Source organism: Mus musculus, chromosome 11 (assembly GCF_000001635.26).
Source record: "Mus musculus strain C57BL/6J chromosome 11, GRCm38.p6 C57BL/6J".
NCBI lineage: Eukaryota > Metazoa > Chordata > Mammalia > Rodentia > Muridae > Mus > Mus musculus.
In genome coordinates, this window is record NC_000077.6 from 116,918,556 (window position 1) to 116,945,785 (window position 27,230).

The 27,230-nt window shown below is 53.6% G+C and overlaps 1 protein-coding gene and 1 long non-coding RNA gene across 5 annotated transcripts in view; both read left to right on the forward strand.

Moving 5' to 3' along the window:
- The first annotated feature begins 297 nt into the window (after positions 1-297).
- The window catches only part of Mgat5b (mannoside acetylglucosaminyltransferase 5, isoenzyme B), a 68,092-nt gene continuing 41,159 nt past the window's right edge, over positions 298-27,230 (forward strand). For 2 of the 4 annotated variants that reach the window (XR_388471.3, XR_001780011.1), the window contains exons 1-5: positions 301-988; positions 4,785-4,897; positions 13,068-13,215; positions 26,310-26,425; positions 26,937-27,010. Coding sequence is in view for 2 of the 4 variants with exons in the window: in NM_172948.3 (NP_766536.2) it covers positions 921-988; positions 4,785-4,897; positions 13,068-13,215; positions 26,310-26,425; positions 26,937-27,010 (519 nt within the window). In the remaining 2 variants the exon portion in view is untranslated. Of the gene's footprint in view, positions 989-4,784; positions 4,898-13,067; positions 13,216-26,309; positions 26,426-26,936; positions 27,011-27,230 lie in introns of all 4 variants that reach the window. The other 2 variants (XM_006533417.4, NM_172948.3) reach the window with 2 other exon arrangements.
- Gm33829 lies at positions 13,222-17,997 on the forward strand. The gene is made up of 2 exons (XR_389169.3): positions 13,222-16,811; positions 17,529-17,997. It is a non-coding gene; the product is annotated as a predicted gene, 33829 (long non-coding RNA).

Sequence of the window (27,230 nt, forward strand, 5' to 3'; positions counted from 1 at the left end):
GTACGGAAGCTCTTGGGGGTGGTAGTGGTGGCTCGTGCTCTGCAGGAGAGACAAGGGTCCCCTCTCCGCGCCCCATCTCCCCTGCGCGATGCAGTTACCGGAGCAGCCTCGGCTCTCCGGTCTGCTGGATGCCCTAGGAAGTTGCATGGTCCAGGGAGGGGCGCAGAGCCATGGCTCCCGCGCTCGCGTCCCCCTCCTCCTCGCACAGCCCGGGGAGGGAGCGCAGCGAGACTGCGGCCACCAGATGGCGCTCAGGCGCCGAGGAAACGCGAGGCCGCTCCCGGGCCGCCTCCTCAGAGGGAACAATGCGGCGCCTCGGGTTGTAGCGCCGCGCGGGAGCCCGGAGCCCGGAGCGCGGGTGGCCGAGCGACCGAGCGGGCGAGCGGGCGGGCGAGGACGAAGGCAGGCGAGCGCGCAGCCGTTCCTTCCCAAAGCCATGGGCGCGGCGCTGCGCGCGGCTGCAGAGCGGCGCGGCCGGAAGGTGCGGGGGGCCGGGGTGCGGGCCTGGGGCCGCCTCTAGCCGGCTCTGAGGGCGCGGGCCCCGGGAATGAGGGCGCCCGCCGCGGGAAGCCCGTTTGCGCGCCGCGGCGCCGTCCCGCCCAGCCAGCGAGCCTAGCAGGCAGACGCGCGGCCGGCGATCTGGGGGCGCGCCGCCTCGCCTTCCCCAAAATGTGAATCGGGGAGGGCGGAGACGCAGAGAGCGCCCGGCCCCAAGCTCTCGCCGAACCCCTGCCCTGCGCGCCCAGGCCGCGCCGTGCCCCGCGCGGGGCTGCAGAGCCACCGTGCCCCGCGCTCCCTCGGTGCTGCGACCCCCCGGCTTCGGCCCGCAGCGGCTTCGTGGTTCCCGAGGCGGTCAGAGCCGGGCCCAGGACGGTGCGTCCGGCCTCGCCCCCGGCTTCTCGCCCAGACAAGTTTGAACAATGATCACAGTCAACCCAGATGGGAAGATAATGGTCAGAAGATGCCTGGTCACCCTGAGACCCTTTCGGTAAAGTTCTCTACTGGTTGGCGCAGGGAGGTCAAGACCTCCCCAAGGGGACTCATGGTGGAGCTGGGCGAGGTCGGTCCCCTCAGGGGGTGCGAGTTCGGGTGGCAAAGGAGGTTCGCGAGTCTATTCTCGATGAGGGCCATGGGGATGGGAAGACGGAATTAGATAGGGTTGGGGTATGTGTGTGTGTGGGGGGGTGCGGGTCTGGATCTTTCTTGAGTTGACCAAGATTGGAACGATATCAGGTATAGAGAGGTGAGCATGGAGTCAGAAAACACCAAGATCAAGGTCCTGGGCTCCAAAGTGGCCCCAGCCAGCAAGTCCCTTTCCTGCCCCTTGCGGTCTTTTTCATCTCTTGTCGGTCCTATCTGAGCTGCGAAGTTACTGTGGGGTGCCTAGGAAGCACCCCTGGTGTCCCGCCTGTCTCCTAGGTCGGCCCGCCCATCCTCTGCCTAGTTCATCCCCCTTCCTCTCCCCCTCCCTCCCCCTGCATCTCACTCATCTTCCTGGTGGGGGACAAACCTGGGTCTGACAGGAACGTCCCCAAGATTGGGGCAAGGACCCCCTTCTGCTAGGGATTCACTCCCAATCGCGGATCTCCAACAGACTAGATAGGCATAGCAGGTGCATGGAACACCTCCCTCCCTCCCTCCCTCCCTCCCTCCCTCCCTCCCTCCCTTCCCGTGGACAGTCCTGGCCAGGCAGGGGTGCAGTTTGTGAGAGACTCGCTAAGACCTGTTGGTCCAAGAAGGGACCCCACTTCCTTCCCCCAGACTCCAGCAGAGCTAGGCCCCGAGGCCAGACTAGGGGAGAGGGTGTCTGGGAGGCCTGAAGTACTGCCTTGTTTGGCAGCTGGGCTTCAGAAGACACAGAGGGAGAGATGGGCACCGTTGTGGGGGTGGGACTCGGGACTAGGCCACAGGTGGAGTCCGATCATAAACCTTAAGGCAGGTGCTGGCTTTTCTCCCAGGTTCTGGGTTGATCCCCGGTACCTCCAGACAACCTCCTGTACCCAGCTGGGTTGGGGCTGAGGTGATGTGGCCCACCTGCCTCTTGCCATCAGCATGCTGGGCCAGTTCTGTGGGGGCTGAGATGGCAGCCTCTGGGGACAGCAGCAGTCAGGTTGTCTGTGTGAATGCAAAGGTCTGTAGAGCCGGAGGACTGAGGGCAGGGTTTTGAAGTGTCTCAGAAATCCCTGGCCTAAGATGCCCAGGGAAAGACTCTGGCTTTTCCAGAGCTATACTGGATTCCTGCAACTTGAGAGGGTTCTGGCTGGTCCCAAATCCCTAGTCAGCTTTGTAGCCCGCTGGAACCCCCCCCCCTTACCTCCCCCCCTCCCCCGTTTCTGAAGTCAGGACCTGGTGTAATGACTGCAAGCAGCGGTCTCCAGCACCACAGACAGCGCCCTCAGCCCTAAGCCCGCCCTGAGCCCGCTTTCCCTCCTGTGTGCCTGAAGACAGGATTCCCAGATCAGTTGCCACTCACTCCCAACCCTTTAACTTCACCTCCTGTCTAGGCTGGTGGAGACCCTTAGCAACCAGTCTTCTTCAGGCCCCCTCAGAACTTTAGATTGAAGGCCAGGGGCAGCTATCTGATTACATCACCCTAACTTCATTTATCCCCAAGGGAGGTCTGGGAATGCTGTCTCTAGCAGAGTTCTTGGCCAGGCCTTTATTTTATAGGTGCCCCTGAGATGTTACCTGTGTGGTTGAGACCATCATATGTATTATACATGACTACTGCTTTTGGGGTTCCCTGGACTCCAAGTGGGGTAACTGGTAGAGAGATGCTAAGAGGTATATTGGGGCCTCAAAGTCCAGGCTGAGGGTGTAGACCTTCCTCATGTCAAGCATCCTGTATCTCCAGCCTGAAACCCAGTCCTATGGCTGAGTCAGGGTGGGGGTTGAGAGACTGGAACTCGGAAACCCCTCCCCCTCTTTTTTTCATCCTTAGGCTTAGAGGATAGTTGCCAGTCTCCCATAAGATCTCTCTGAGTGTGCTCTGAACCCCACTTCCCTTACTTTGGAGGGATTCAGTGAGGTCCCTCCAAAGTAAGAGAAGTGTCCTTTGTACCATCTTTCCTACTGCAGCTCACCATGATCCCCCAACAAATTAGGGGCACGGCTGCTCCTGAAGCAGCTCTTGGGAATCTCTGAGTCTAGGTCCTCTCTCCCTCCCCGACTCAGTTTCTAACAGCTTCCTTAAATACGGGCTCGAAATTTGTTTTGTTTCTTCTTTTCTTTGGCAATTATGTGTTTTCCTTAATGAACCAAATTTTAATTAAACACTACTCTGTCGGTTTAAAATAATGGAGATTAAATAAATGTGTACAGCAAGTCTTGCAGAAAGACAACAAACAGTCCCCTAGGTTGGGGACAGAGCGGAGGTGGGACAGGTGGAAGCACCTGACATGACTTTTGGGGTCCTCTTGGTTATCCTGGTTCTATATCACGTGGGGTTCCTCACTCTGCCCTGGGGGTAAGGGAGGGTCCCCTTTCAGCTCTGACAGTCCATCAAGTCCTCTGATGAATTAGGGGGGGGGGTCTCAAAACCTCTCCTCCCCGCCCTCTCTCTGGGCTGTGCTGCCGGCTCAGGGCTGTGCTGCCGGCTCAGTCTTGTTCAGAGCCCAGCATGGAGCACTGGGTCTGGCAGAGCTTGGGGCAGGGACTCTAAGCCCGGGTTCCAGCTGTCACTTCAGGTTACTTGAGTGTCTGGCACCTCTTAGATAATGACTGTGTGCTGAAAGAATGCATGATGTCATGTTTTGGCCCGCTCCCCCTCCTGCATGACTGCAGGCACACTTGTGTGACACTCCATGCCTGGGTGGGAAGATGTCCTTATTCCTCCCCTCGGTGGTGCAGGTTGACAAACCAGGGCATGCGTGACTGATAGAGAAGTCTGTGGGGAGAGTGGGCACAGCTGGGGGTGGAGGGGATGTGGCCTTGCCTTGAGACTGTGTCACCTAAGAGTGTTGGGGGCCTGTGGCACCCTATGAGGACAAGTGAGCTCATGGCAGATGGCAGAGGCTGTATGTGCAGTGCCTAGGGTGGCCCAGGTGATTGATGGGAGCCAGGTGGGTCTCACTGTTTAGTCGGACCAGTGTTTTTCACATGTGAGTGTGGACCAGAGTCACTGGGGAGCTGGATAAAGAAAGCAGATGGCCTGCCCTGTCCCAGCATCTCATCCAGGAAGGAGGACCTACCGTGTCCTCTCTCCCTTCCTCCCCGTCTCTCTTTCTATGTCCGTGCTGGAGATTGGGTCTAGGCTCTAGTGTATGCTAGGCAAATGCTCTACTGTTGAGCTATGTCCCTAGCTCAAGAATATCCGTTTCTAATCGTTCTTGGGAGCCAGCGCCGATCCACACACCAAAGTTGGGGACTTGCTACTCCAGATTAACTGTCCTCTATCTGACAGTCCATCAAGGGCTGACCCTTGCTCAGATTTCTACTTATATGTGAATTCTTATTATTTTTTTTCATGTGGTCAGTTTCTTTGTCCCATTGAGCTGAAACCTCCTGGGCCGGGAGCTCGCCCCACCCCCGCCCCTGGTTCTTCTGTGCACCCCCACGCTCCCTTCTCTCGCTTGCTGGCTCTTTGTTGGCTTGAGATCTCACTTAGCCCAGGCTGGGCTGGAACTTGCTATGTCGTTGAGGATGGTCTTGAACTCCTGAGCCTCCTGAACCTCACCCAGCTTCTTTGCTCAAGCTTAGAACATTTCTGTGCCTCTCCTAGTTGGAAATAAGACACTAGATGGCTGTGCGCTCTGCTGACCCACCCTGCTCCTCTCTCCCTGCAGGCTGTTTGTCCTGGGCATCGGCTTCTTCACTCTCTGCTTCCTGATGACATCTTTGGGAGGCCAGTTCTCTGCCCGGCGCCTGGGGGACTCGCCCTTCACCATCCGCACAGAAGGTACCTTGAAAGCAAGGAGAGGAATGTGAATGTCCTCGAAGCAGAGGGGCGATGCCTCTGAGCTCAGCCCCTTTAGCAGGTTTTTTGGGACCTTGGCCCTCTGAACATGCAGATGTGTAAGAGAAGGGGTCCTGAGTGTCAACTGGGATGTCCTGCTGCTTGGGATCTGGTCCTATGAGTGCCACCAGGATTTTCAGGCCAAGAAGGAGGATCTCGAAGGGTCAGAAAGGCTCCTATGTCGTTTTCCTGTGTCTGGGTTGATGTCCTTTAATACAGCATCCATCTCTTTGAGACCCATGTTGTGTGTTTCTCACCAGGCCAGGCTGTAGTAAGGGACAGGCTTGCAAAGGCCTCACATGGTTCCTGTCTGGGATGTTGGTCTCGCCTGGTCCTTCTCTGTCCCTGGCCCAAATGACACTTGCTAGGTGTGGAATGGAGATGCAGAGTGTGGGCTTTTGGGACCAGACAGGCTGGAACCTGCACCTCTAGTTTCTAGCTGTGGATTGTTGCCAAATTCTTAAGTTACAGAGAAAAGGGGAGGGGCAGGGGAAAGGGTGAAGACCCTCCCCGATGCTGGACCGAATGGGCTGGTGTGCAGAAACCCCAGGCACTGTGCTGGCTGGCACACAGCTTGAAGGTAATTATGAGTCCTTGGCCCTGCCCTTCCTACGGAGCTGCTGGGAGCAGACAAATGCCTGAGTTCTGTGTACTGCGTCACAGGGTCCCTTTGAGTCAGTAGTGTGAAGGAGGAGCATGGCATGGAGGGAAACTGAGGCAGACAAGGCTTCTGGAGCTGTTTGGTGTTGTGAGATTTCTGCCTGTCGAGAGAGTCTCTCTCGGAAATCACCTCCTTGAGCTTGCCTGGCTCCTGGTTCCTGGTGAGGAGCACCGTAGGCATCCTCTCGAGTGGGCTCCGAGTGGCACTTACTACACCATCTGGTAGCCATCCCCGGTGCATTCCTTGACTCCGCACATGAGTCTTTAAACCCTCGAAAGCTCTCAGAAGCCGGGTCATGCTTAGCATCAGCGGCCGACTTCCAGAGATCCTTCAGTATCTGAGCCTAGGGTCTCCATCTGCTAAGTGGGCTAGGGCACTGCCTCTGCAGGGTGGCCTTGAGCCTGCGCTGAGATATCTGGAGAGGGGATCCTGTGCTGCGACTGCAGAGTGAAGCTCCTATGCACATTTAGCGCATGTGCTCTGTGGTGGGGAGGGGAGCAGGGGACCCCTGAGGTGTGTGAGTCTCTACACAGGAGATGCTCAGGGGTTGAGATTAGAGAAGGGGCAGGGCAGTTGGGAAGACTCACTGTGAGGGAAAAGCCAGGGTTAGATGGTTGGGGGCTCAGGGCACAGAAGGATGTGAGGCTCGCTGCGAATGCCCTTATCTGTCTGGGCTTCGAGAACCTAGGGTGAGAATTGTGCCTGGGCTCTGGGTCTTCTGCCCATCCCTCTGAAGGGTTATGTGCCAAGACAACACTCCCACCTCATGGCCCTTGCCCTGTCTTGGCTTTGGCCTTGGGAAGGGTCTAGCTCAAGCCCTAGATCTTGTGCCATAGAAAGGAGAGAACCCCCTAGGTTACACATAGTTACATCAGAGGGGTGTGTATGTGTGTGTGCACTCATGTACTTAACTTACTTTATTTATTTAGTTTGTTTGTTTGTTTGTTTTGAGACAGGGTTTCTCAGTTTAGCTCTGACTGTCCTGGAGCTCACTCTGTAGACCAGGCTGGTAAAGATTTATTCATTTATTTAATGTATGTGAGTACACTCTCTCTCTCTTCAGACACAACAGAAGGGGACATTGGATCCCATTACAGATGGCTGTGAGCCAACATGTGGTCGCTGGGAATTGAACTCAACACCTCTGGCAGAGCAGTCAGTGCTCTTAACGGCTGAGCCATCATTTCTCCAGCTCTAGTGCTTACCATTTTAAAACTGAAGTTTAAGGTACAGAGAACATCCCTATTCCATGCAGCTAGACCAGGAGCAACATGCCCAGTTTCCAGAACTCTCATCACGTGTCCTTCCAGCCTTTAACATCTCTGGTGTGACTGTGGGAGGCACCTTCTCTGGGCCTGGAGAAAGTGCTCTAGTTTGGGAACACAGAGACAAACCTCCTGAGATTTAGACAAACTTCGATGAATGGGAATCACCTGGCCAAGGTGGGACTGTGGCTTGGGAGGGAGGAGCCTTTGGCAGTCCTTCTCAGCGAGGCCCAGCCTAGTTCTTCCTAACAAGGGCCTTGCTTGTTCCTCATGGAGTCAGACCTGAGCAGGTTACCTCGCAGATGTAGGCCCAGTGGATTGAGATGATCATTGTGCCGAGCTCCGCTCAACCCCAGGCGCCACAGCAGAGGCTGAGTGGAAGATGCTCCAGGTTCTGTGGATGTCTCTCAGACACTGGCCATTTGGAGAAGAGGGATAACAGGTAGAGGACAAGCCCCATTTGGCCTGCTGGGGTCTGCCCTGGTCTCTTCTGCCTCAGCTGGGTCTGCAGCGTCTACCCTGCATAGGAAATGATTTTTCCAGCTGTCCAGACACCCCGTCCCAGCCTCCTCTGCAAGATCCAGGGAGGGCTGTCTTCTCTGGCAGGTGGAGCTTGATCAAAGGAAAGGGTAGGGATGGGAACACGAGAAACAGCCACAGAGAGGGTGTCTGGGGAGGAGAGAGACTAGCTGGCCTCAGGGGGTAATAATAACACCCATCTCTAAATGTGGGGTCCATTCATATCTGCAGCACCCCAGGCTGCTCATCTATATGGAAATCAGTGGGGGAGCATGTAGCTCCCAGACTTACTGCTGGGACCTCGTAGTAAGTGCATTTCAGTTCAGAATGGGGAAGATGTGTCAGCTTGCTTTGCTGATAGTTCTGGGGCCAGTGGTGACATGAGCTGAGCGTGTCACTTGGGGAGGGCCTACCTCCCAGGCCCTCTCCCCTCTGTGGTACTTACATCTGGTTTTATCCTCAGGTATCTTCCTGAGCAAGAAATGAGCTTCTCAGGGAGGGAGGAGCGACATTTTAGGGCTTTTGCAGAGGGAGGGAGGCACTTCTGAGCACTGGAGACAGGGGAGGAATCTTTCTTGGTTTGGGAACAGCAGGGTGCCTCAAGGGCCATCTGAACTGGGTCTGCCCCCTCAGCCAAAGCCATAATGAAGCCTGGGCAGTGGCCACTTGCATGTCCCTAAGTCCTCCAGTTTTGGGGTCACACCTCCTGCTGACAAAAAAATTCCACAAGGAAACCTTATTAATTCCTGCTGTGAAGAGCAGCCTCCACCCCCAAATGTCTTCAGAGACTCTTGTGTGGGGGGTGACCTATATTTCCCTGGTCATCTCTCCCTCTGATTTCTTCCTTCAGCAAAGAATCAGTTTGTTTCCTCCACCATCTTTCTGGCCCTGACTTGGAGGGAAGGACACTCCATTCCTATAAAGTCCTTTGTCCAAAAAGCCTGTGTGTGTGGCCAGCCAAATGGGGACAAAGAACGTGGGAACCATGGGACAGGGGCTTCAGATCACTAATCAGGCCCAGCAGACAGATTCAATATCCTCCATTGGTGGCAGGAAGACTCACAAACACACACACACACACACACACACACACACACACAACACACACACGGTTGCCCCTGTGTCCTTCTTAAACCCTCCACCCTGTCTCTTGACTTCCTTTTTCCAGGCTTCCAGGCTGTGCCAGGAAATTGTCTTTCCGTGTGAACATGCAGAGTCACTTACTTCTCTCTGCTTAGAGTACCTGCTGTGCCCAGACCCACCCAGGGGCCAGGGGCACAAGGTGTCATGCTCCTTGAGAGATTCCAATGCCACCCTGGGGCTCATCCCACTCTCCCCTTTTGTAGTTTTAGGGGACCCATCTGTTTTTCCTCCCTCTCTATTTCCTTCTCTCCTCTCCCCCTCCTCTTCTTTTCTGGTGACCCCAATTTTTACAAGAAGTGGGGAGGAGAGAAGAGGATAAAAAAATCACAAAGCCCAACAACTCCAGACCCCACTGCCCATTTTACCCGAGGGGAAACTGAGGCCAAGAGAAGGAAGTGAACTCTTCCCATTGGGTCAGTGGCAGAACAGGGCTGGAGTCAAAGCTTTGATTTTTACTGCAGCCTGGGTCAGGCCCCTGTGTTACTCCTCAGACTCTAGTAAGCTGCTGGCTTGGTCTCCCAGTGGCCCCTGGGCTATGATGGAGCCTGTGATGGGCGGTGAAGGCAGAGGAGGGACGAGGAGGCCTGGGCTGGGCAGAGGAGCTGGTGGTTTTCTCCAGGAAGCACAGCAGTACCAGGGAAGTCAAGGCACGGAGTTGCTCCTGCTGAACCGCAAACCAGGCATGGGGGGTGGGGGGTAGGGTGGGGGGTGGGGGTGCTTTCAGGTCTGAGAGCTTTGGTCTGTGCACAGCTAAGCAGGTCCCAGTTCTGGGGTGATTTCTTCTTTTTCATCCTGATCCTTTGGGGAAGGGACTCCCACAGATGAAGTTATGAACTGTGGCTCACCAGGGCGGCCCAGGAAGGCCCAGCAGGCTGTGCACTGCACAAGGCAACACCCATCAACTACCTACAGTACAGACGTTACCCTGCGGTTTTGCAGGGCAGTAGCCAGGTTAAAACTTGCATTGTCCTCTCTCTCGTGAGTTGGAGTGATGCCCCTGCCTCTTCTTTCTCTCCGGTGTGCCAAGCACTGCTGGGTTTGCAGGGTAGGCACAGTCAAGGCGGAGACACGTTTGAGTGACAGTGGCCCTGGGCCCTGAGCCTGGAAGAGGGGCTGCTGTCTCTGTCTTGTTGGAACTACTATCTGACCAACTCACAGAATGCCTCTGAGTGGCACCAGATGGGCACAGCGGCAGGCATGGCAAGGTTGAATTATCTGAGGCTGTTGTAAGACTTCTCCAGGCTTCGAGGACTCAGGATGTAGCTCAGTGCCAGGTCACTTGACTACCATGCTTAAGGCTCTGGGCTCAGTCTCTTACTCCACAAGAAAAACAGAACAAGGTCACCTTCTTGGGATGGGGTGGGGGGCTTTTGCTGTTTCTCTTACTGAGGGGTGGGAGAAGCCACATCTTTCTGCCTTCTCCCTCGCTCTCCCTCTCCTCCTCTTCTCCTCTCTCTCCTTCCCTCCTTCTCTTCCTTCCTTCCTTTGCCCCACCCCCACCCATCTCTTCCATCCCTCGTGACTCCTGGGACATCTCCATTTCCTTCCTCATCTTTCTCTGCTCCCTCTCTCTCATTCCTTCTCTTTCCATTGGTTTTCCTTTGGAGCCTAGGGATCCATCTCCGAAGGACACAGGCCCTCTGGCTCTGATGCTGTTTTGAGTCACTGTCTTCTGAGCCAAGCAGCCGTCATCTTAGGAAGTTCAGTTGCATCACCTTGCAAAAGGATCATCCTGTCTGGGCTTGTTGGCAGTTTTCAGACCCTTACCTTACCTGAGTAGCCAGCCTCTCCCTAACGCCTATTGTGTGCAGCTCTTGGGAAAGAACTAGCGTAGATAGGGGGAAAACCAAGGGGGGTGTATCTGTGCAGTTCCTGGGAAGTCCTCATCCCGGCTGGGTAAAGGCTTTTCAGGAGTGTCCTGTGTGGGAGGACACCCACAGACCTGTTAGTGACCTCCTCACCTGTGCTCTATAAGGAAGCCCAACAAACTGATTGGTTTCCCTCACCCCAGAGTGAAATTTGGTGGAATTGTGCCTCAGTCTGTGATTGGGACCTTAACAGAAAGGGCAGATATTGCTTTAGTCTCCCTCTTGTGGGTGGGGGGGGATCTCTAGCAACAGATGCCTGGCTGCTCACTAGTTCCAGGCGAGGCTGCAAGAGATCCCTCCTGGCTCCTGTAGCCTCCCTTTGAGTTCAGGCAGGCTCTGCTGCTGCTGGAGCCCAGCTAGACGGGCCTTGTGTCATGCAAGAAAGCAGACAGTGTCTGAACCCGGCAGAATAGTGATGGAGAGGGGGATGAGTCCTGAGTAGATCTTGTGGCACAGGCCACTCTGCTCCCCTTCCTCTGCTGGCTTGTCACCATCAACCTGTCTCCCTTCAGTCTCCCTCCTCTCTGCCTCTCTCCCCTCAGTGGCCCTTGCTGCCTGTGCAGGATGCTGGGCTGCAGACAGGCCATGGTATTCTTCTCTTGAGTTAGGGACATTGAGAAGGCTGATGTCTCCTCTGCACATAAAGGGTTTGGTAGCAGAAGCAGGTGAGACTCCACATGTACTGCTTCTCCCCTGGAGGCTGCAGGGGCCATTCTGGCACCTTCTTTCTGAGAAGTAGTTGTTCTTGGCTCCCCTATGATTCTCTGAGGTTTCATATGCATGGGCCAGACTCGCAGCTGTCAGCACCTGGAACAGATGGGAAGTGCCAGTACACGGCCAGTACCCAGTAACTGACGGACCATAATTGCCACAGCTCCTGGTGTCCAAGGTGGGATGACCCAGGATTGCCCCACACCCCTCTGGCTCCCAGATAGGGCCAGGCTGTGGTAGCGCAGGATGGCAGTGGGCTATCTCCTGCTATCACCTCTTCCTCATTTCCATAATGGACTCTCTTGAACCCAAATGTCGATAGCCCTTGGCTAGGTAGTCTGGAAGCATGTGGTTAGCCTCTTGCTGGACTTCACACATTCATTGAGAATTTAACTCTGGAAGTTTAGAGGGAGTAGAACGGGCCACTATCTCCTGGAGCTTGGGACCTGTGTGGCTGTCTAGAATGTTCAGCGACACAGAGTTGGAAAGACAAGTGTTGATCCCAAAGACGGGAGGAGAAAGACCACTGACCCAAATCATCATGGCCAAATGAATTGAAGCAAGTAATTAACTCAAACAAGCTCTCTCTCTCTCTCTCTCTGTGTGTGTGTGTGTGTGTGTGTGTGTGTGTGTGTGTGTGTGTGTGTGTGGACTGCCTCCCCCTAAGACAGGGTTCTAGAAGTCAGCAATGGATGTGAGGAAGACATATAACTGTATGTATCTATAACTCAGGGGCAGGGGGATTTCCAAATGAGGGACTTGGAGGGCAAAACAGGAGGGATTACAGGAGCAGAACACAAGTATAACAAGTTAGTCCTAACAGCCTCTTGAAACAGACATGGTTGCAAGGTGATCATAGCAAGGTAGTCATAACAGCAGGAAGTCATAACGAGGTAGTCAGAAATGGTCAAAATAACATTTTGAAACAAAGGTAGGGTAAGATGGTTATTGCACTTTAAAAAAAACAAGGACATGATTGCCATTCCTAGAACAGAACCATTTTAGTTAAGGTCACAGGTAGCCCGATCCTTGGGAAACAGATGTTTAGTCATAAAGGAGGATAAGTGTAGTTTGTCTTTACCATAAGGTGGCTTTCCAGCCTAAGGTGGAGCAGGCTGGCTCGGCATTAGGCAAGGATGGTCCTGCACAGGGTAGGCTGGTTTGTCCTTAGTCAAGGATAGATGGTCTCACACAGGACGTGGCACAGCTGACAGCGAAGGGATCAGAAAGGAGAGGCTGGGGAACTTGGGTGCTTCTGGGACCCTAGTGTGTGTGCCTTACTTCCTCTCACTTCATCTTCACAGAGTCTTCCCAGCAGGGGTTGAGGGACTCAAAGGAGGTGAGCAACTCACCAAGAAGGGCCCCGAGCTCAGGACAAGAGCACTGTTGTTTTCTAGAGAGGCTCAAGGAAGTGGGATGGAAATGTGTGGCTTAGAGGCTGGGCATGGCAGAGACAAGAAGCAGCATACTGGATCCCAGAGCACAGGCTGATCCAGTGTCAGAGTCACACAGGAAGCAAGCACAGAGAAGGTTGGAGAGCCCCTATCAGAGGACAAAGCCATACCTATGGAAACCTGACTGGGTGTTCCTGGCTCACGCAAGGCATGAGGTTTCTCTGCTTCTCCTTCTTCCACTGGGGCCTTCCCAGTCCTCACAGACCCTTGATGCTCAGGACACCCTAGAGGTTACACCTAGAGTTTCCTTGCACAGTCTACAAATCAGAAGCCAGAGAGATCGCAAAAGCCCCTCAGGTCACCCAGCAGGGAAGGAACAGGTTAGCTCAACGGATTGGTCTCTTCCATTGGCAATGGAAAGGGGTCCTGTCCTGCAGGGTGAATGGGCAGGAGAGACACTCTGCCTACCCCTCCTGTGAGGCAGCCTGGGAAGATGGAGGTGGGGCTGGGAGTATGACTGCCTCTGACAAATGCTCACAACTGTGCCCACAGTGCCAGGCAGCCCAGAGTCACGTGGTGCCCTTCGCAAGATGAGCGACCTGCTGGAGCTGATGGTGAAGCGCATGGATATGCTGGCCAGGCTGGAGAATAGCAGCGAGCTGCACCGGACTGCCAGTGTGGCGCACTTAGCCGCAGACAGGTGAGGAGAGGCGGGGGAGGGCACAGAGCTAGCAGTGCCCCTGGGGTGCTGGGGTCGAGCGTAGCCTCAGATGCACCTTTAGAGCTCCCCTCTCTGGGAAACTAGAAAAAAAGTTATGATTGCAAAAAAACAGGGCTGGGGAGACGGCTCAGTGTGTAAAAACACTTGCTGTTCAAGCAAGAGGGCCTGAGTTCAAATCCCAGCACCCAACTAAACCTGGTACAGTGTACTGCTGGGAGGCAGAAGCAGAAGATCACAGGGAGTCCAGCCTCGCTCTGGATTCTGTGAGAGACCCTGTCTCCAGGGAACAAGACAGAGAGGGAGAGGGACAGACCAGGTCTTCTGGCTCTACATAGCATGCTGGCATCTGTGCTCTCTCATTCCCCTACCTTCACCTCTGACCCCCACCTCCCCACCCAACCTCACCCGCATAAAAAGGTGTAGAAATACATCCAGGATGTGGGCTTCTCCCTCCCAGGCTCAACAACCATTAACATTTTGTCTCCTCTTAGACTGTCTTTTGTCCTCATTAAATAAAGTACCTCAGGTGAAAACTGAAGGGCCCTCTAACTGTTTCTCCCTGGAGACAAGCAGTTCACACCTAGTGCTAAGTTTTCTCCAGTCTAGGTTCTTTTATACACACTTATCGTTCTCATTATAAAGGCATAGTGTGCATACCTGCCCTCACCCTTCTGTGTGTGTGTGTGTGTGTACATGTGTGTGCACATGTATGCTTATGTGCATGCACATGTGTACATGTGTGAGTGCCTGTGTGTGTGTGTATGTTTGTGTGTATCTGTGCATGTGTGTGTCTGTGACTGTTCGTGTGTGTGCATATGCCTGTGCCTATGTGCTGATGTGCTGCCTGGCCTAGATGGCCCAGATGGCTTTGAACTTAAAATCTTCCTGCTTCTGTTTACTAAGTGGGGAGTTGTTAGTGGGACCCCCCCATGAGTGAAGTGGGACACAGTGTGCTTCTTTGGGTTGGTATGGGGCTCCCTACCCTCTGACTTGCCTGTTCTGGATTGCTGGTCATGGGTCACCCCCAAACTGGCCTGGCCAGTTGAGCAAATGCCCTGGGTGCCCAGGTGGAGGTCTTCGGCCACATATCAGGGGCACTTAACCATACAACACTGAATATCTCATATCCTTCTCATGGGGTCAGTCACACATCACCCCACACCCACTCTACAGGGTGTATTCATCTCTGCAGAGGGGGGAACTGAGGAACAGTTGCTCAGGAGCAGCAAAAATTGTCCCGCTGGGATCACTAGGCCTGGCCCTCGGCTCGCCTTCAGACCCACGATGCTCCTGTCGACAGCCAGCCATGTCGGCAGCCATGTGAGGCCTAGGTTTGTTTGTTCCATCACTGGGGCTGAACATTTTACTTGTTTTCTTGTGCGTGTGCACGAGTGCATGCCATGGCACACGTGTGGAGGTCAGAGGGCAACTTGGAGGAGTCAGGTCTCTCCTTTCCATCGTGTGGGTCTTGGGGATCCAGCTCCAGCCGTTGGCTTGGAAGCAAGTACTCTTATCCACTGAGTCACCTTCATCGTCTGTGGGACTTTTCCCGACTTGAGAATTTACAAACCAGGAAAGAAAACCCTTTGTTAGGTTGTACTCTGCTTTGAGGTTTCTCCTTTTCCTTTCTCATCTTTTTCTTTCTTTCTTTCTTTCTTTCTTTCTTTCTTTCTTTCTTTCTTTCTTTCTTTCTTTCTTCCTTCCTTCCTTCCTTCCTTCCTTCCTTCCTTCCTTCCTTTTTTTTCAAGACATGGTCTTATGTAGCCCAGGCTAGCCTCAAACTCACTCTATAGCCAAGGATGACCCTGAACTTCTAAGATCCTTCTCCCTCTACTCCCTGAGTGATGGGATGATAGGCATGCACCACTACACCTGGTTGCTATGGTGCTGGGGACAGACCAGTGCTTTGTGCATGCTGGGTAAGCACTGTACTACCCAACCGACTCCCTGACCCCTGGGCTCCAGTTCAGAGAATGTCCATACTGACATTACTGTGCTGGGACCAGGGCTTCAGGCGGGCATCCTGTGCAGTGCCTGCCACGGAGTTATTCACTGAGGGGGCCCTTCCCTCTCCCCCACTACAGCAAGCTCTGCCTCCTTGGTACTGGTTCTCTACTTAGAGCTAATGCCACTTCGGATTTAGCATCAAACAGAATAAAGGAGGGAGCTGGGTATTGGGGTTACCAAGAGCAGAAGTAATGAACTACATAAAGCCCTGTGTGGGGTGGCCAGCAATATCCCGTAAGAGGGAGTGCATGAGGTCATCTTGGACACTGGCACAGACTCCAAAGGATTCACACAATTGATGAGGGAACCACCCACATGAAGCCAGGAGTAGGGGGCAGAGGTATGGAGAGTTGTAAGTGCAAAGGCCCTGGGGTTGGTATGTTGAGGCAGAGAGGCAATATGGAGGCTGATATGACAGAGAGTGGTGAGTGAGGAAATGGCCAACAGGAGCAGGTCACGTGGGCTGTGCCTGCTACAGACACTTTTCTCAGGGCCACGAGTAGCTGCTCAGTTACTTGTTTATTTATTTACATATTTATGCATGTTGCTTTGATGTTTGATTGTGTGTGTGTGTACTGTGTATGCACATGTGTGTTTGCATGTGTTAGGGTGCACACATGTATGAGGGTGTATGAGTATTTTCCAGCATTTGGAGGACCCGGGGTGCCTCTCTTGATTGCTTTCTGCTTTCTCTGTTGAGGTGGGGCCTCTCTGAACCTCGAGCTTACCAACTCCACTAGTCTGTCTAGCCAGCTTGCCTTGGGGACCTGTTTCTGCCCCCCCTGTGCTGTCATTACAGGCGGTGGCCACACCTGCCTGGGCTCTACATAGGTTCTGGGGACCCGACTCTGGGCCCATGGTTGTGATGTAAATGCTTTCTCCGCTGAGCCACCTCCCCAGCCCGTAGTTTGGGTGTTTTGGGACAGGGTCTTATGTAGTCCAGGATAGCCTTAAATTAGATACGTACCGGAGGAACTTCTGAGCCTTCTGTCTCCACCTCTGAGTGTGGAGATTATGGGAATGCTCCACCAGGCTTCACTGGATTTAATTGTGTGTGTGTGTGTGTGTGTGTGTGTGTGTGTGTGTACACACAGGTGCCATGGCATGTGTGAAGATCAGAGAACAGCTTGTGGGATCAGTTTTCTCCTTCCACCAGGTCCAGGGATCGAACTCAGGCTGTCAGGGCTGGGGGCAGGCATCTTTGCCTACTGAGCCGTCTCACCAGCCTGGATTTTCAAATTTAAATTTAGTTTTGTGTGTGTGTGTGTGTGTGTGTGTGTGTGTGTGTGTGTGCGCGCTGAGATGCAGGGTTGAATGGATTTATTTAAAAATATATCTCTGACTGCTGTGTAAAACATGAATTATTCTTTGGCAAGGGCAGAAGCAGAGAGACTGCTGGGAAGAAGGCAAGGGGACTAAGGTGCCTGGTTTCCTTGGGCTCCGCAACATGAGGCAGTTTTCTCTTCTGGGTGGACTTCATCACTTTTTGTGTCCCCTCAGGCCCCTGTCCCTGCCTTGTGGCTCAGCTCCATCTTCTGTCTAGGCCCAGGAACCACCACAGGCCACAGGTGTGTTTTTCAGGGGACAGATGCCACCCCCATGGCCCCTGCTCAATGAGCTGCACGGTCAATGGTCCAGGGCAGCAGATTGCACATTCACTGACTGGCTTCTTTCAGAGCTGGCCTACCCCTCCCTCCCTCCCTCCCCCCCATCCCTCCCTCCCTCCACTCCTTGCCCTTCATCTGCTCCCGGGGAAGGAGGGAGCCCCACGGGTGGGGGAGCATGAGCCACCTCCGAGCTCTGTCTCTGGGAAATAGCAGCCATCCATCATGACCAGCGGAGCCCATCAAACTCCACAAGCAGAGCTATAAATTGCAGGGACACCGTGGCTTCAGGACCCAGGGAGAGAGATGGGGGTGCGCCAGGGCTCGTGGGAGTTTGCGGTCACATCCACTAGCCCCTTCCCACCCCAGCCACCTGGGGTTAACCATGATTGACCAGGCAGAGCTACAGAGGGCACCCCGAGGAAGCCCTCCCACCCCTGCTAGCCATTTTTGCCACCTGCCCTTGGATCCTCGCTTCAGAGTTACCTGGGGCTGTCCTCCTCCTGCCCTTCTGGAAGCTTCTTAGCGTCTTGCTTTCCTCCGTGGCTGGTGTGTCCTTGGGGAAAGCGAATTTGCTATTTTAGCCTAGGAAAACATAATTAGGAAGGCAGCTTTGAGGCAAACGCCACTGTAATCTGCATCCTACAGCCAAATAGCTATGATCTTTGAATTTCCCATCAGGCTTCAGCGGTGGCGGGCGACAGCTCTGAAGTTGGCGGCTGGCCGCAAGTACATCTGTCTCTTGACTGTTCCCTGGGTCTGTGGAGTCTGGGCTGGGGACTCCAGAGTAGGGGGAAGGGTACCCAAGAAGCAGTGAGGGACTGGGTGGGGGGTAATTACAGACAGCAGCTCCATGCCTGGCCTGGCCTGGCCTGGCCTGGCCTGGCCCAGGGCTGTGAGGTGTGGTACCTGAGCCTGAGCCAGCTGTGCACCTGAGATGACCATGTAGGGAGGGGCTGCTTGACATGTGGCGATTACAGGTGTGTGCCTCTGTGCCCAGCCCTCAATGCGAGGATGTGAGTGTTAGAGTGGGGAGCTGTGGTTATAAATAGAGCCATAACATAAGTGTGGAGAATTCTGCTTAAAGTGCAGGAAGAAGTCACAGCCACATTCTTGTTGGGGAGGGAAATAAAGCCTTTTTTTTTTCCAACTGCGTTGGTGGCTATGTGGGGGTTGGGTTCGGGAACTGCAGCCCCAGGGAGGTCAGCCTCCTGGGTGTGTCTGTGAGTGTGAGGTGGGCATGTTTCCCTCTTAGGATGATATTAATCTCAACTTTACAATATGGGTTCCATTCTTCTCAGATCCCGGGCTGGCCGAGGCTCTGGGTTTGACACAAGGCTCGCCGACAGGAAGACATTTTGGTAAACCACCCAAAGCTGATCTTCTTTAGGGCTGGAGAGGGGCCAGGCTGGCAAGGAGGGACTACAAGATATGGTGATGTCACCGACCAGCTAGACCACCGGAGGAACCATCTCAGTGGGTCAGGGTGAGGACAGGCCAAGTTCAAGGTAACCTGCAAGGGACCAAAGCTAGAGAAGGGCCAGGTGACCAGGGCCCTGGGGCCAGCGGGCAGCAGAGGGGGGTTGGGCCAGGAAACCCAGGCGGCTCTGGGTTCTTCCTGCTGTATCTTCTAGTCTGTGCTGAGGCAGGAGGTCTGCAGAGTAGAGCCTAAGAGTGGCCAACACTCACCCAGTGTGCTAGTTACGTTTCTCACGGCTGCGGCAACATACCCAACAAAAGCAACTCAAGGAAGGAAGGGAGGGAGGGAGGGAGGGAGGGAGGGAGGGAGGGAGGGAGGGAGGGAGGGAGGGAAGGAAGGAAGGAAGGAAGGAAGGAAGGAAGGAAGGTAGGTAGAGAGGGCGGGTGGGCTTATTGTGGCTTGCAGGTACTGTCCAGTACTGAGGAGAAGGCGTGGCCTCAGGAGAAGGCGTGGCCTCGGGAGGGTAAGGCTGCCAGCCGAGTTGAATCCAATCAGGAAGCAGAGAGGATTGCTGGTGTTCAGCGTGCTTTCTCGGTTTTTTATTCAGTGAGGACCCCGGGCCATGCGATGGGCTGGGTGGGTCTTCCACCTCAGTTGACCCAGTTTCAAAACTCCCTCTATGTAGGAGACGTGCCTACAAGCTTGTCTCCTAGGTGACTCTAGAGCCTGTCAAGCTGACGAGCTTATTTTAGGCTTTGGGGTGAATTGCCCTTCCTCTTCCCACTGAGAAAGGGACCGGTCAATCTCACACCATCTGTTTGCAACGTCTAGACTCACCTCCACAGGGGCCGAGTCTGGGGTGGGTGACAGGGACTGAGGCTGGGTTGGGTGACAAGGAGCTGAGGCTGGGGTGGGTAGAAACAAGAGGAAGAAAGGTCACACTACAAGGGGCGTCTCATGTCCCATACTGTGTATGAGACACAGGGAGACGCAGAGCATCTGTTTCCCACGGTGTGTGTTTGTATGTGTGTGTGTATCGCTGTATGATTCTGCAGGCACCAAGATATGTAGGTTTCTTCTGTGTTTTGAAAGCACTTTGTTTCATAATACAATTATTCCCAGTGAGCTTGCTGGCCAGCTGCAGAGAAATCGATGCTCCTGTTAATTGAATATAACCCTCGTAAATCTCAGAGCAACTCGGAATTAAACCTCCTTCTCCAGGCGGCCTAGTGTACCACCTCTGGGGTAAGGGGACTGGCCTGGAATTGATGATGACCTTGTGGGGCCATGTGTACCTTTGGGGGCCTTGTTGGGGACAGGCCTGGAAGGAGTTGAGGGTGGTCTGGTGACTGCAGATGTCAGAATTCCCTGCTTGGGTCTAGGAGCTGTAGATAACAGTATACACCCTGGACTGGGGTTCTCCAGAGCACCTGGGGTATCTGCCGGGGTACCCTAGAGCAGGTCTCAGTATGAGCTTGGCACTCAGGGATGCTGGTGTCAGCCAGTGCCAGCTTTCTCTACCTTCTGAATGAGGCCTGGTTGGTTGGTGTAGGGACTGGCATGCAGGACCAGACGAAGGAAGGTGTAGCCATCCTTAGCCTCCATGTATCTGGTAGATGCGGAGGGAAGCAGCCAGGGCTGGCACAGGGCACCATACTCTTGACCTCCCTCATCCCTAGACTGATGTGTGAACGCAGGGACGTCCCTTTATCAGCCGTGGGACATTTCCCAGTCCAAGTTATACAATAAAGGGTCAGCTGGCAGGTTTAGGCGAGCCTGTCCTAGGACTTCGGGCCCTGAGCAGCCTCTTGAGGTCACAGTGCCCACAGGGCACCGAAACAAGTTTGTGCGTACTGATCAGTCTTGGTGTGTCCGGAGCCATTTCCATTCGGGACCACAGTAGCACGGCCCTGAGTCACAGTAGCATGATGGGTGTCCATGGGCAGGTCACCCTCCCAGAATGCTGGCAGACCTCCCTCTTCACCAACAGCCTGACAATGTCCAAGCTACAGAGGAGGGACAGGGGCTCAAATAGAGCTAGGGCTGCTCCTGGTCACAGAGCTGAAGGGACTGAGCCGGCCCGCTTTGCCTGTACAGGAGAGCCAGGGTAATGGAGTAACTGCTACGTTTGTTGGAGAAGGGTTTGAAAAGGGGCCCATGACTCTAGGCCAGGCTGAGCGGGTGCTGAGAACGGCCCCTGCGCTGTGGATTTCCACCTGGGTGTCTGCTGCCTCTCAAACTGCCTGTGCTGCTCTGCAGGAGCTGCCCCTCCCCTCCCATCTCCCCTACCTCCCCGCCCCCCAGTCCAGGCTGGTTGTGGTTCACAGCTGGTTCTCTTTCCATACAAACACCTCAAGAGGGAGAGAGAAGGAAAGGAAATCTACTACTATCAGGATCAAAGGGCTGAGGGCCATGCTTCAGCTGGGGGAAGTCCTGCTGATGGCCCTGTGGGGACAGTGGACTTGTTTCCAAGGAAACTCTTTAGAACAGTTTTGGCTTTTGCAGCTTGCATTGAGGGTGGTTGTACCTCTAGGGTTTCAAACCTGTACCAGCTGGCCTTTCCTTCAGTCCTGGCTTTACTGAGTGTGGCCTCTGCTGAGTGACGTAGTACTTTGTGGCACCTCCTCCTTCCAGGGATGAGAAGTTCTGTCTGTCTGTCTGACTGCCTGTCTGTCCACCTCTGTCCCATTTATCCCAGCCTTCAACTATCTATATAGCTGAGATGACTTAGGACTTCGATCCTCCTGCCTCCAACTCCTAAGTGTTAGGGTTCCAGCACGCCCCTGTGCCCAGTTTATGTGGGGATCAAACCCAGGATTTGTGCACAGGAGGCGAGCCCTCTACCGATTGCACTCCGGCCCCCTCTTTTCTCTTCAACCCAGGTATTTCCCGAGTCACAAATCTGGGCTCAGAGGCCTCAGATCCGGCTTCGCAGCCATTTGTGGAAAAGTGTCTCAGCGTGAGGCGCCTAATTGTCTATTATTTGAAAATAGAAAGTGCTGTGTGACGTTACGTCCAGCTTAATAATAGTCATGCCAAGGGACTCTGTTTGGAATGACTGGGGCTTGTTAAGTCCGGCCAACGCCACGGCACTATTTAAAGCCCTTGCTGGCGATATGTTTTATGCAAAAAAAAAAAAAAAACCAAAAAACAAAAAAAAAAACAAACAAACAAAAAAAACAAAAACAAAACCCAAAACGCTTATTGTACAAGAGTTGCTGAATCCCCCCAAAAAGTTCAGTGGTTTTTCTCAGTGGCTGAGCCTTCACTAATTCCTGTAAGGGATGGGGTGTCTGCTTAAGTAGGGAGGTGTTGCGGGAAATATTAAAAAGAGCCGGCGCATTCCCGAGCTTGTGCCGACAACTCTCAGCGCCCCCCCCCCCCCGCCCCCCGTCTGGGCGGCTTGTTCTTATCCAGTGGAGACTCTCAGGCCTGGAGCTCCTGAAAACGTCTCCACCCAGCTCGCTAGGTTCCCTCTGGCGGGTCACTACCACGCCAGCCCCAAAACTTCAAAACCCCCCAAGCCTTTGTGGTGCACATCAGGCAAACCCACTCTTTGCCGCCGTGCAAGAGAAAGCTCTCTTGAACCCAGATGAGCCCTCTGCATGAAGGAAAACACAACACAAACTTAGTTCAGAAACAATGGTAACTCAATGGCTGGGCGCAACAACTAAAATCCTAACTTTTAAGCCTTATTAAGTCTAAATCCTCTGGTGGCAAATCCTGATGGATCTGCCCTTGGAACCGGGAGACACCCCCCACCCCCTGCTCTTTTCCACCCAAAAGTCCCTCCTACTCGCCCAATGATTGGCTCCTTTATTCATTAAGGAGCCAATCATTGGGCTCCTTAATGAAGGACCAGAAGTCACCTGAGTATGTGACTCACTCCTTGTCTGCAAGCTCTCCCAGGAGAGTGGAATTAGCATCAAAATACAAACAGCACCAGGCCCGACCACAACAGGGAGAAAAAGCAGGTTGAGAGGGACCGGGAGAGGTTGGTACAGTGGTAGAGTACCTGCCTAGCTTGTGTGAGGCCACAGGTTCAATCCTTAGTAAGCACCCACTCTATACTGGAGTGTTGCCATTCTGCCTCAGCTTAAACCCTTGAAGGAACTTTGCCTCTAACTCCTGAGTTGTGTAACCCAACCATCCCAGGCTACCCTGAGAGCCACCCAGAGGAGTCAGTTGGAAAGAGAACTTCCCACCGCCGGAGCCTGAGAACTTCTCAACCACCAGAGCCTGCCCTATGAAGGAGCGAAAGCAGCTTTCTTTGTTCAGCCAGTCGTTGGCTGATGACTGGCGTTATAGGGTAGCTATGAGTCAGGTGGCAGAAAATAACGGACATTTCACAGTTATTCCCTCCCAGTTCTGGGGCTGATGGGTTGTCCTACTGGGTTCTGGGTGGATCCTAGCACAACAGGTCAGAGCTGACCTCGGCACTTTCGTGCCCAATTGTGCCTTGGCTTCTGCCGAGACACATGCAGCAACACCTATTTAACATCTAGATAGATAGAGCACCCACAGGGCAAGAAAGTCTGTCCAACTCCAGCATAGGAGGACAAAGGTGACTCTGGCAGCTCACGGCAGCCCCGGAGTCCCTAACCTTCCCCATCCACAAGTGAGAGGGTCTCAGGTACTAGGTTTAGTATTACCCGGAATCCAGCAAGGCCTCATCTTCCCCAAGCTCAAAGACCCTATTTCCAAATAGGGCACATCCCAAGGTTATCGGAGAATGTGAGTTTGGAGATATAAATGTTGCTCAGCCTACTGTAGTCGTGGGTCTCTGGGCACATGCCCATACTGGTAGGGTTGGTCTCTGTATGAAAGGCATCCTGCTCAGACTGCAGCATGGGGAACGATGGGGTTCTGAGAGGACAGATGGAGAAATACCTACACGAAGGTGGCTTTGTGGCAGTGAGCTGGGCTCATTTCACAACTGCCAGAATGCCTGGCTGGTCCCTGTGGTAGCTGCTTGGCCCTTTCCAGCCCTGTGAACCCCCAGGCCCGGCAGCATGGTCTTGGCAGCCCTATGTGTCAGCAGATTGACCTGGTAGACATGGAGGCACCACAGCCTTGCGTACTGGGGCTCCCCAAGTCTCAGCTGTGCCTTGGGCCACCTCTTCCAGTCACTTCAGCCCTGGGTTAAGTCCCCAGCAACACATAAACCAGGCATGGTAGTGCATGCCCAGAACCTGGGAGGGGAAAGTGGCAGTGTCTGACAGAGATGCTGTCTGCCTGTCCCTGGTTGGTATGGAAGGCGGCACAATCTGCCTTTGGAACTTTTTAGTTCTCCGTCGCTCTCTGTGCTCCTTATTAGGTAAAGGGAAGAGGGGATGGTGGTCCTGACATGGCAGTTTGCTACCACTTCTCTGGCAGGCAGCTCACCTAGCCTGTGAGAGGTGAGGTTTGCGTGCACTTTCCATGACAGGTATCCGTGCAGACCAAGTACTTGAACAGGAATAAGCAGAGCTTACGCAGCAGAAGCAGCAGTGTCTTTGTGTTTGTGTGTGTCTGTGTTTATGTGTGTACATGTCTGGTTGTGTATGTGTGTACATATGTTTATGTCTGTATTTGTGTGCATGTCTCTTTCTCTCTGTCTGTCTGTCTCTGTCTCTGTCTCCTCTCTCTCTCTCTCTCTCTGTATGTGTGTGTGTGTGTGTGTGTGTGTGTGTGTGTGTGTGTGTGTGCGCATGCAAAACTGTGAAGCCAGAAAGCTAGGTGAGAATCAAAGCAAATGGAGTTTAAGTATTGAAAGTAAGTGGCTTCTGGAGAAGGCCCCGGGGCTGTGCTTGACAGGAAGATAAGGCCAGCAGAGTAGGAGCTGTCTCAATAGCAGTTTGTGCCACGCGATAAATACTTCATCTAACAACTAACACGATTCCCAGAGCACTGGCCAGTAATCAACAAGGAAATAAATTCTCCTAAAATCAAAGCGGCCCCATACTGATGGAGAAAAATAGAGGGTTTAATGTCCGTGTCCAGGGCTCTTTCAAGATCCAGGGAAGTGGGCTGTGGATGTGGCTTAGCTGGTAGAATGCCTGCTTAGCCCTGGGTCCCATCCCCAGCACCACGTGGACCAGACACAGTGGTGCTCACTTCGAGAACTTGGGGGGGGGGGGAACACAGGAGGATCAGAAGTTCAAGGTCATCTTCCACACATAGTAAGCTTGAGACCAGTATGGGCTACATGAGACTGTGGTAGAATAACGGAAGGGAGTCGAAGAGATGGCACCGTGGTAGAGCCCTTGCTGCTCAGTCATGAGGACCAGCGTTCAGATCCCTGCTCCCAATCTAGGTGGCTCACAAATATCCGTAACTCCAGTTCCAGGGAATCCGTAGGCAGCTGCGTGTGTGTGTGTGTGTGTGTGTGTGTGCGCGCGCGCGTGTGCGTGTGCGTGTTTGTCTTATTAATTTATTTGAAACATGGCCTTACTCTGAAGCTCTGGCTGTCTTGGAACTCACTGTGTAGAGCAAGCTGCCCTTAAATTCACAGTGATCTTCCTGCCTCTGCCTTCTGGGTGCTGGGATTAAAGGCGTGCACCACCACAACCAGCAAAACAAACAAACAAACAAACAAACAAACAAACAATATTTTAAAAAGATTATTTATTTGTTTGTTTGTTTGTTTGTTTTATGTATATAAGTACACTGTAGTTGTCTTCAGACACACCAGAAGAGGCCATGAGATCCCATCACAGATGGTTGTGAGCCAACCATGTGGTTGTTGGGAATTGAACTCGGGACCTCTGGAAGAACAGTCAGCTCTTAACCTCTGAGCCATCTCTGCAGCCCCTAAAATAAATCTTTAAGTTAGTGGGGGGTGGGAGGAGGTGCTAGAAATGGCTCAGCACTTAAGAGCATTTGCTGTTCTTGCACTTGAGTAAAAAGCTTAATGCATTTGTCCCATGCCTATTATCCCAGCCCTGGGGAGTCTGAGACAAGTGGGTCCTTGCTGCTCAGCCCATCTAGCCAATCAGGAAGCAGCAGGTCCAGTAAGCAACCCTTCCTCTATAATATGAAAAGTAGTAGAGGAAGATACTAGTCAACTGTGCCCCGCCTCCTCCCCCACCACACACCACACACTCTGATAACACACATCCACAGAGATACACAGTCACACATGTACACACACACACAGATACACAGTCACACATGTACACACACATACACACACACACACACACACCGACACAGAGACACACACAATCACATATACACACACACAGAGACACACACAGTCGCACATACACACGCACACACACAGACATACAGTCACATATACACACACAGAAATGTACACACACAGTTACAGTCACACACTCACACACATAGTCACACATACTCATACACACACACAATACACCACACAGACACACACAGACATAGCACACAGACACAGACACACACAAATACACACAGAAACACACAGACACACACTCACACACACAAACATATACACAGATACACAGAAACACAGAGTCACAGACACAGACACACACACACACACACACATACACTCATATACACAGACACACACATACACACACACCATACCCCCCCACATACACACCCATAGATACATACACACTCACACACAGAGACATGCACTGGAAACACACAGACACAGACACACACAAGAATGGGTTCTCAGCAAACCAGTGCTAGTTCCCTGGCGGGTCTCCAGGTTGCTGGTGTGAACTTATCTTGGTGTGAACTTATCTTGGTGTGAACAGACTCAGATGAGCTGGCTGTGCCTAGCAAAAGGCCTTTATCATCCGGGGGGGTTCCTGTGCTCATCTATTCAGGGTCTTGGCAGGAAGACAGAAGTTTCTTTGTCTGCTTCAGTCCCAGGTGCCGTGTCTGACAGAGTCAGGACACAGTAAACACAGCAGACTCGCCCAGAAGTGTGCTTTCCTGCTGTGTCCGAGGTGTGAGTCGGGCAGAGGCAGCTCCAGCTCCGCTTCTCTCCCACCTGGTTTCCGCTGTGGCCTCTGCTCACTGTCCATGGGAAGGCTTATCTCTGGCTCTCCCCTCCCCTCTAGGCTCACCCCTGGGGCCAGCCTCATTGAAAGGATCCAGGCCATTGCCCAGAATGTGTCTGACATCGCTGTGAAGGTGGACCAGATCCTGCGCCACAGCCTGATTCTGCATAGCAAGGGTGCGTCACAGCCAGGACATTGCCCTGTGTCCCCAGAGGCCAGTGCCCTGCTGGATAGGTCAGAGCCTCCAGAAGACCCATTTCTCTGGTAATGCTTGCCTAGTTCTTGGGGGCCCTACTTGAGGCTCTCAGTAGGGGGACCTGGTCTACCCCACCCTGGCCTGCTGGAGGTTGGGGAGGACAGAGTGGGCCGATGTGGTTCCTTTTGGTTTGGGAAAAGCTAGAGGCTTCTGCCCCTCTGCCGTTCTCAGGAAAACAAGAGTATATTTTGTGGGGAGCTTGCGGTGTGTCCATCTGGTAGGCCACTCTGTAGCTGTTTTAAGAGCTTGCTCCTCTGAGCCTGGAGGCGGCTGAGCAAGCGAAGTAGGGCTGTGGGGTGGGAGAAACCTCAGGTGAGGGCAACAGGAGGGTGACCACTGCTCTGTCCTAGCACAGGCCTCTTCACCTTGCCCTCTCTCTTTGGCTACCTCCAGGCCCCGGTGTTTCAGTAAGCCATCTTCTGTTTTTGCAGTGTCTGAAGGTCGGAGGGACCAGTGTGAAGCACCCAGTGACCCCAAGTTCCCTGACTGTTCCGGGAAAGTGGAGGTGAGGCCTCGGGGACCCCCCCCCCTGAGGGGAAGGTGCAGGGTGAAGATCAGACAGGTGGGAGGCTTCTCCTCCAGGCTCTGCCCACTCTAGCTCAGCCCTGGATTTCTGTCCCAGCTGGACTCTGTTAACTAGGTACCTAAGCCAGCACAAACTAGTGGTGACCAACCTCAGAGAAATGCTTTCTCCACTGGGCCTACCATGATAATCAGCCCAAAGA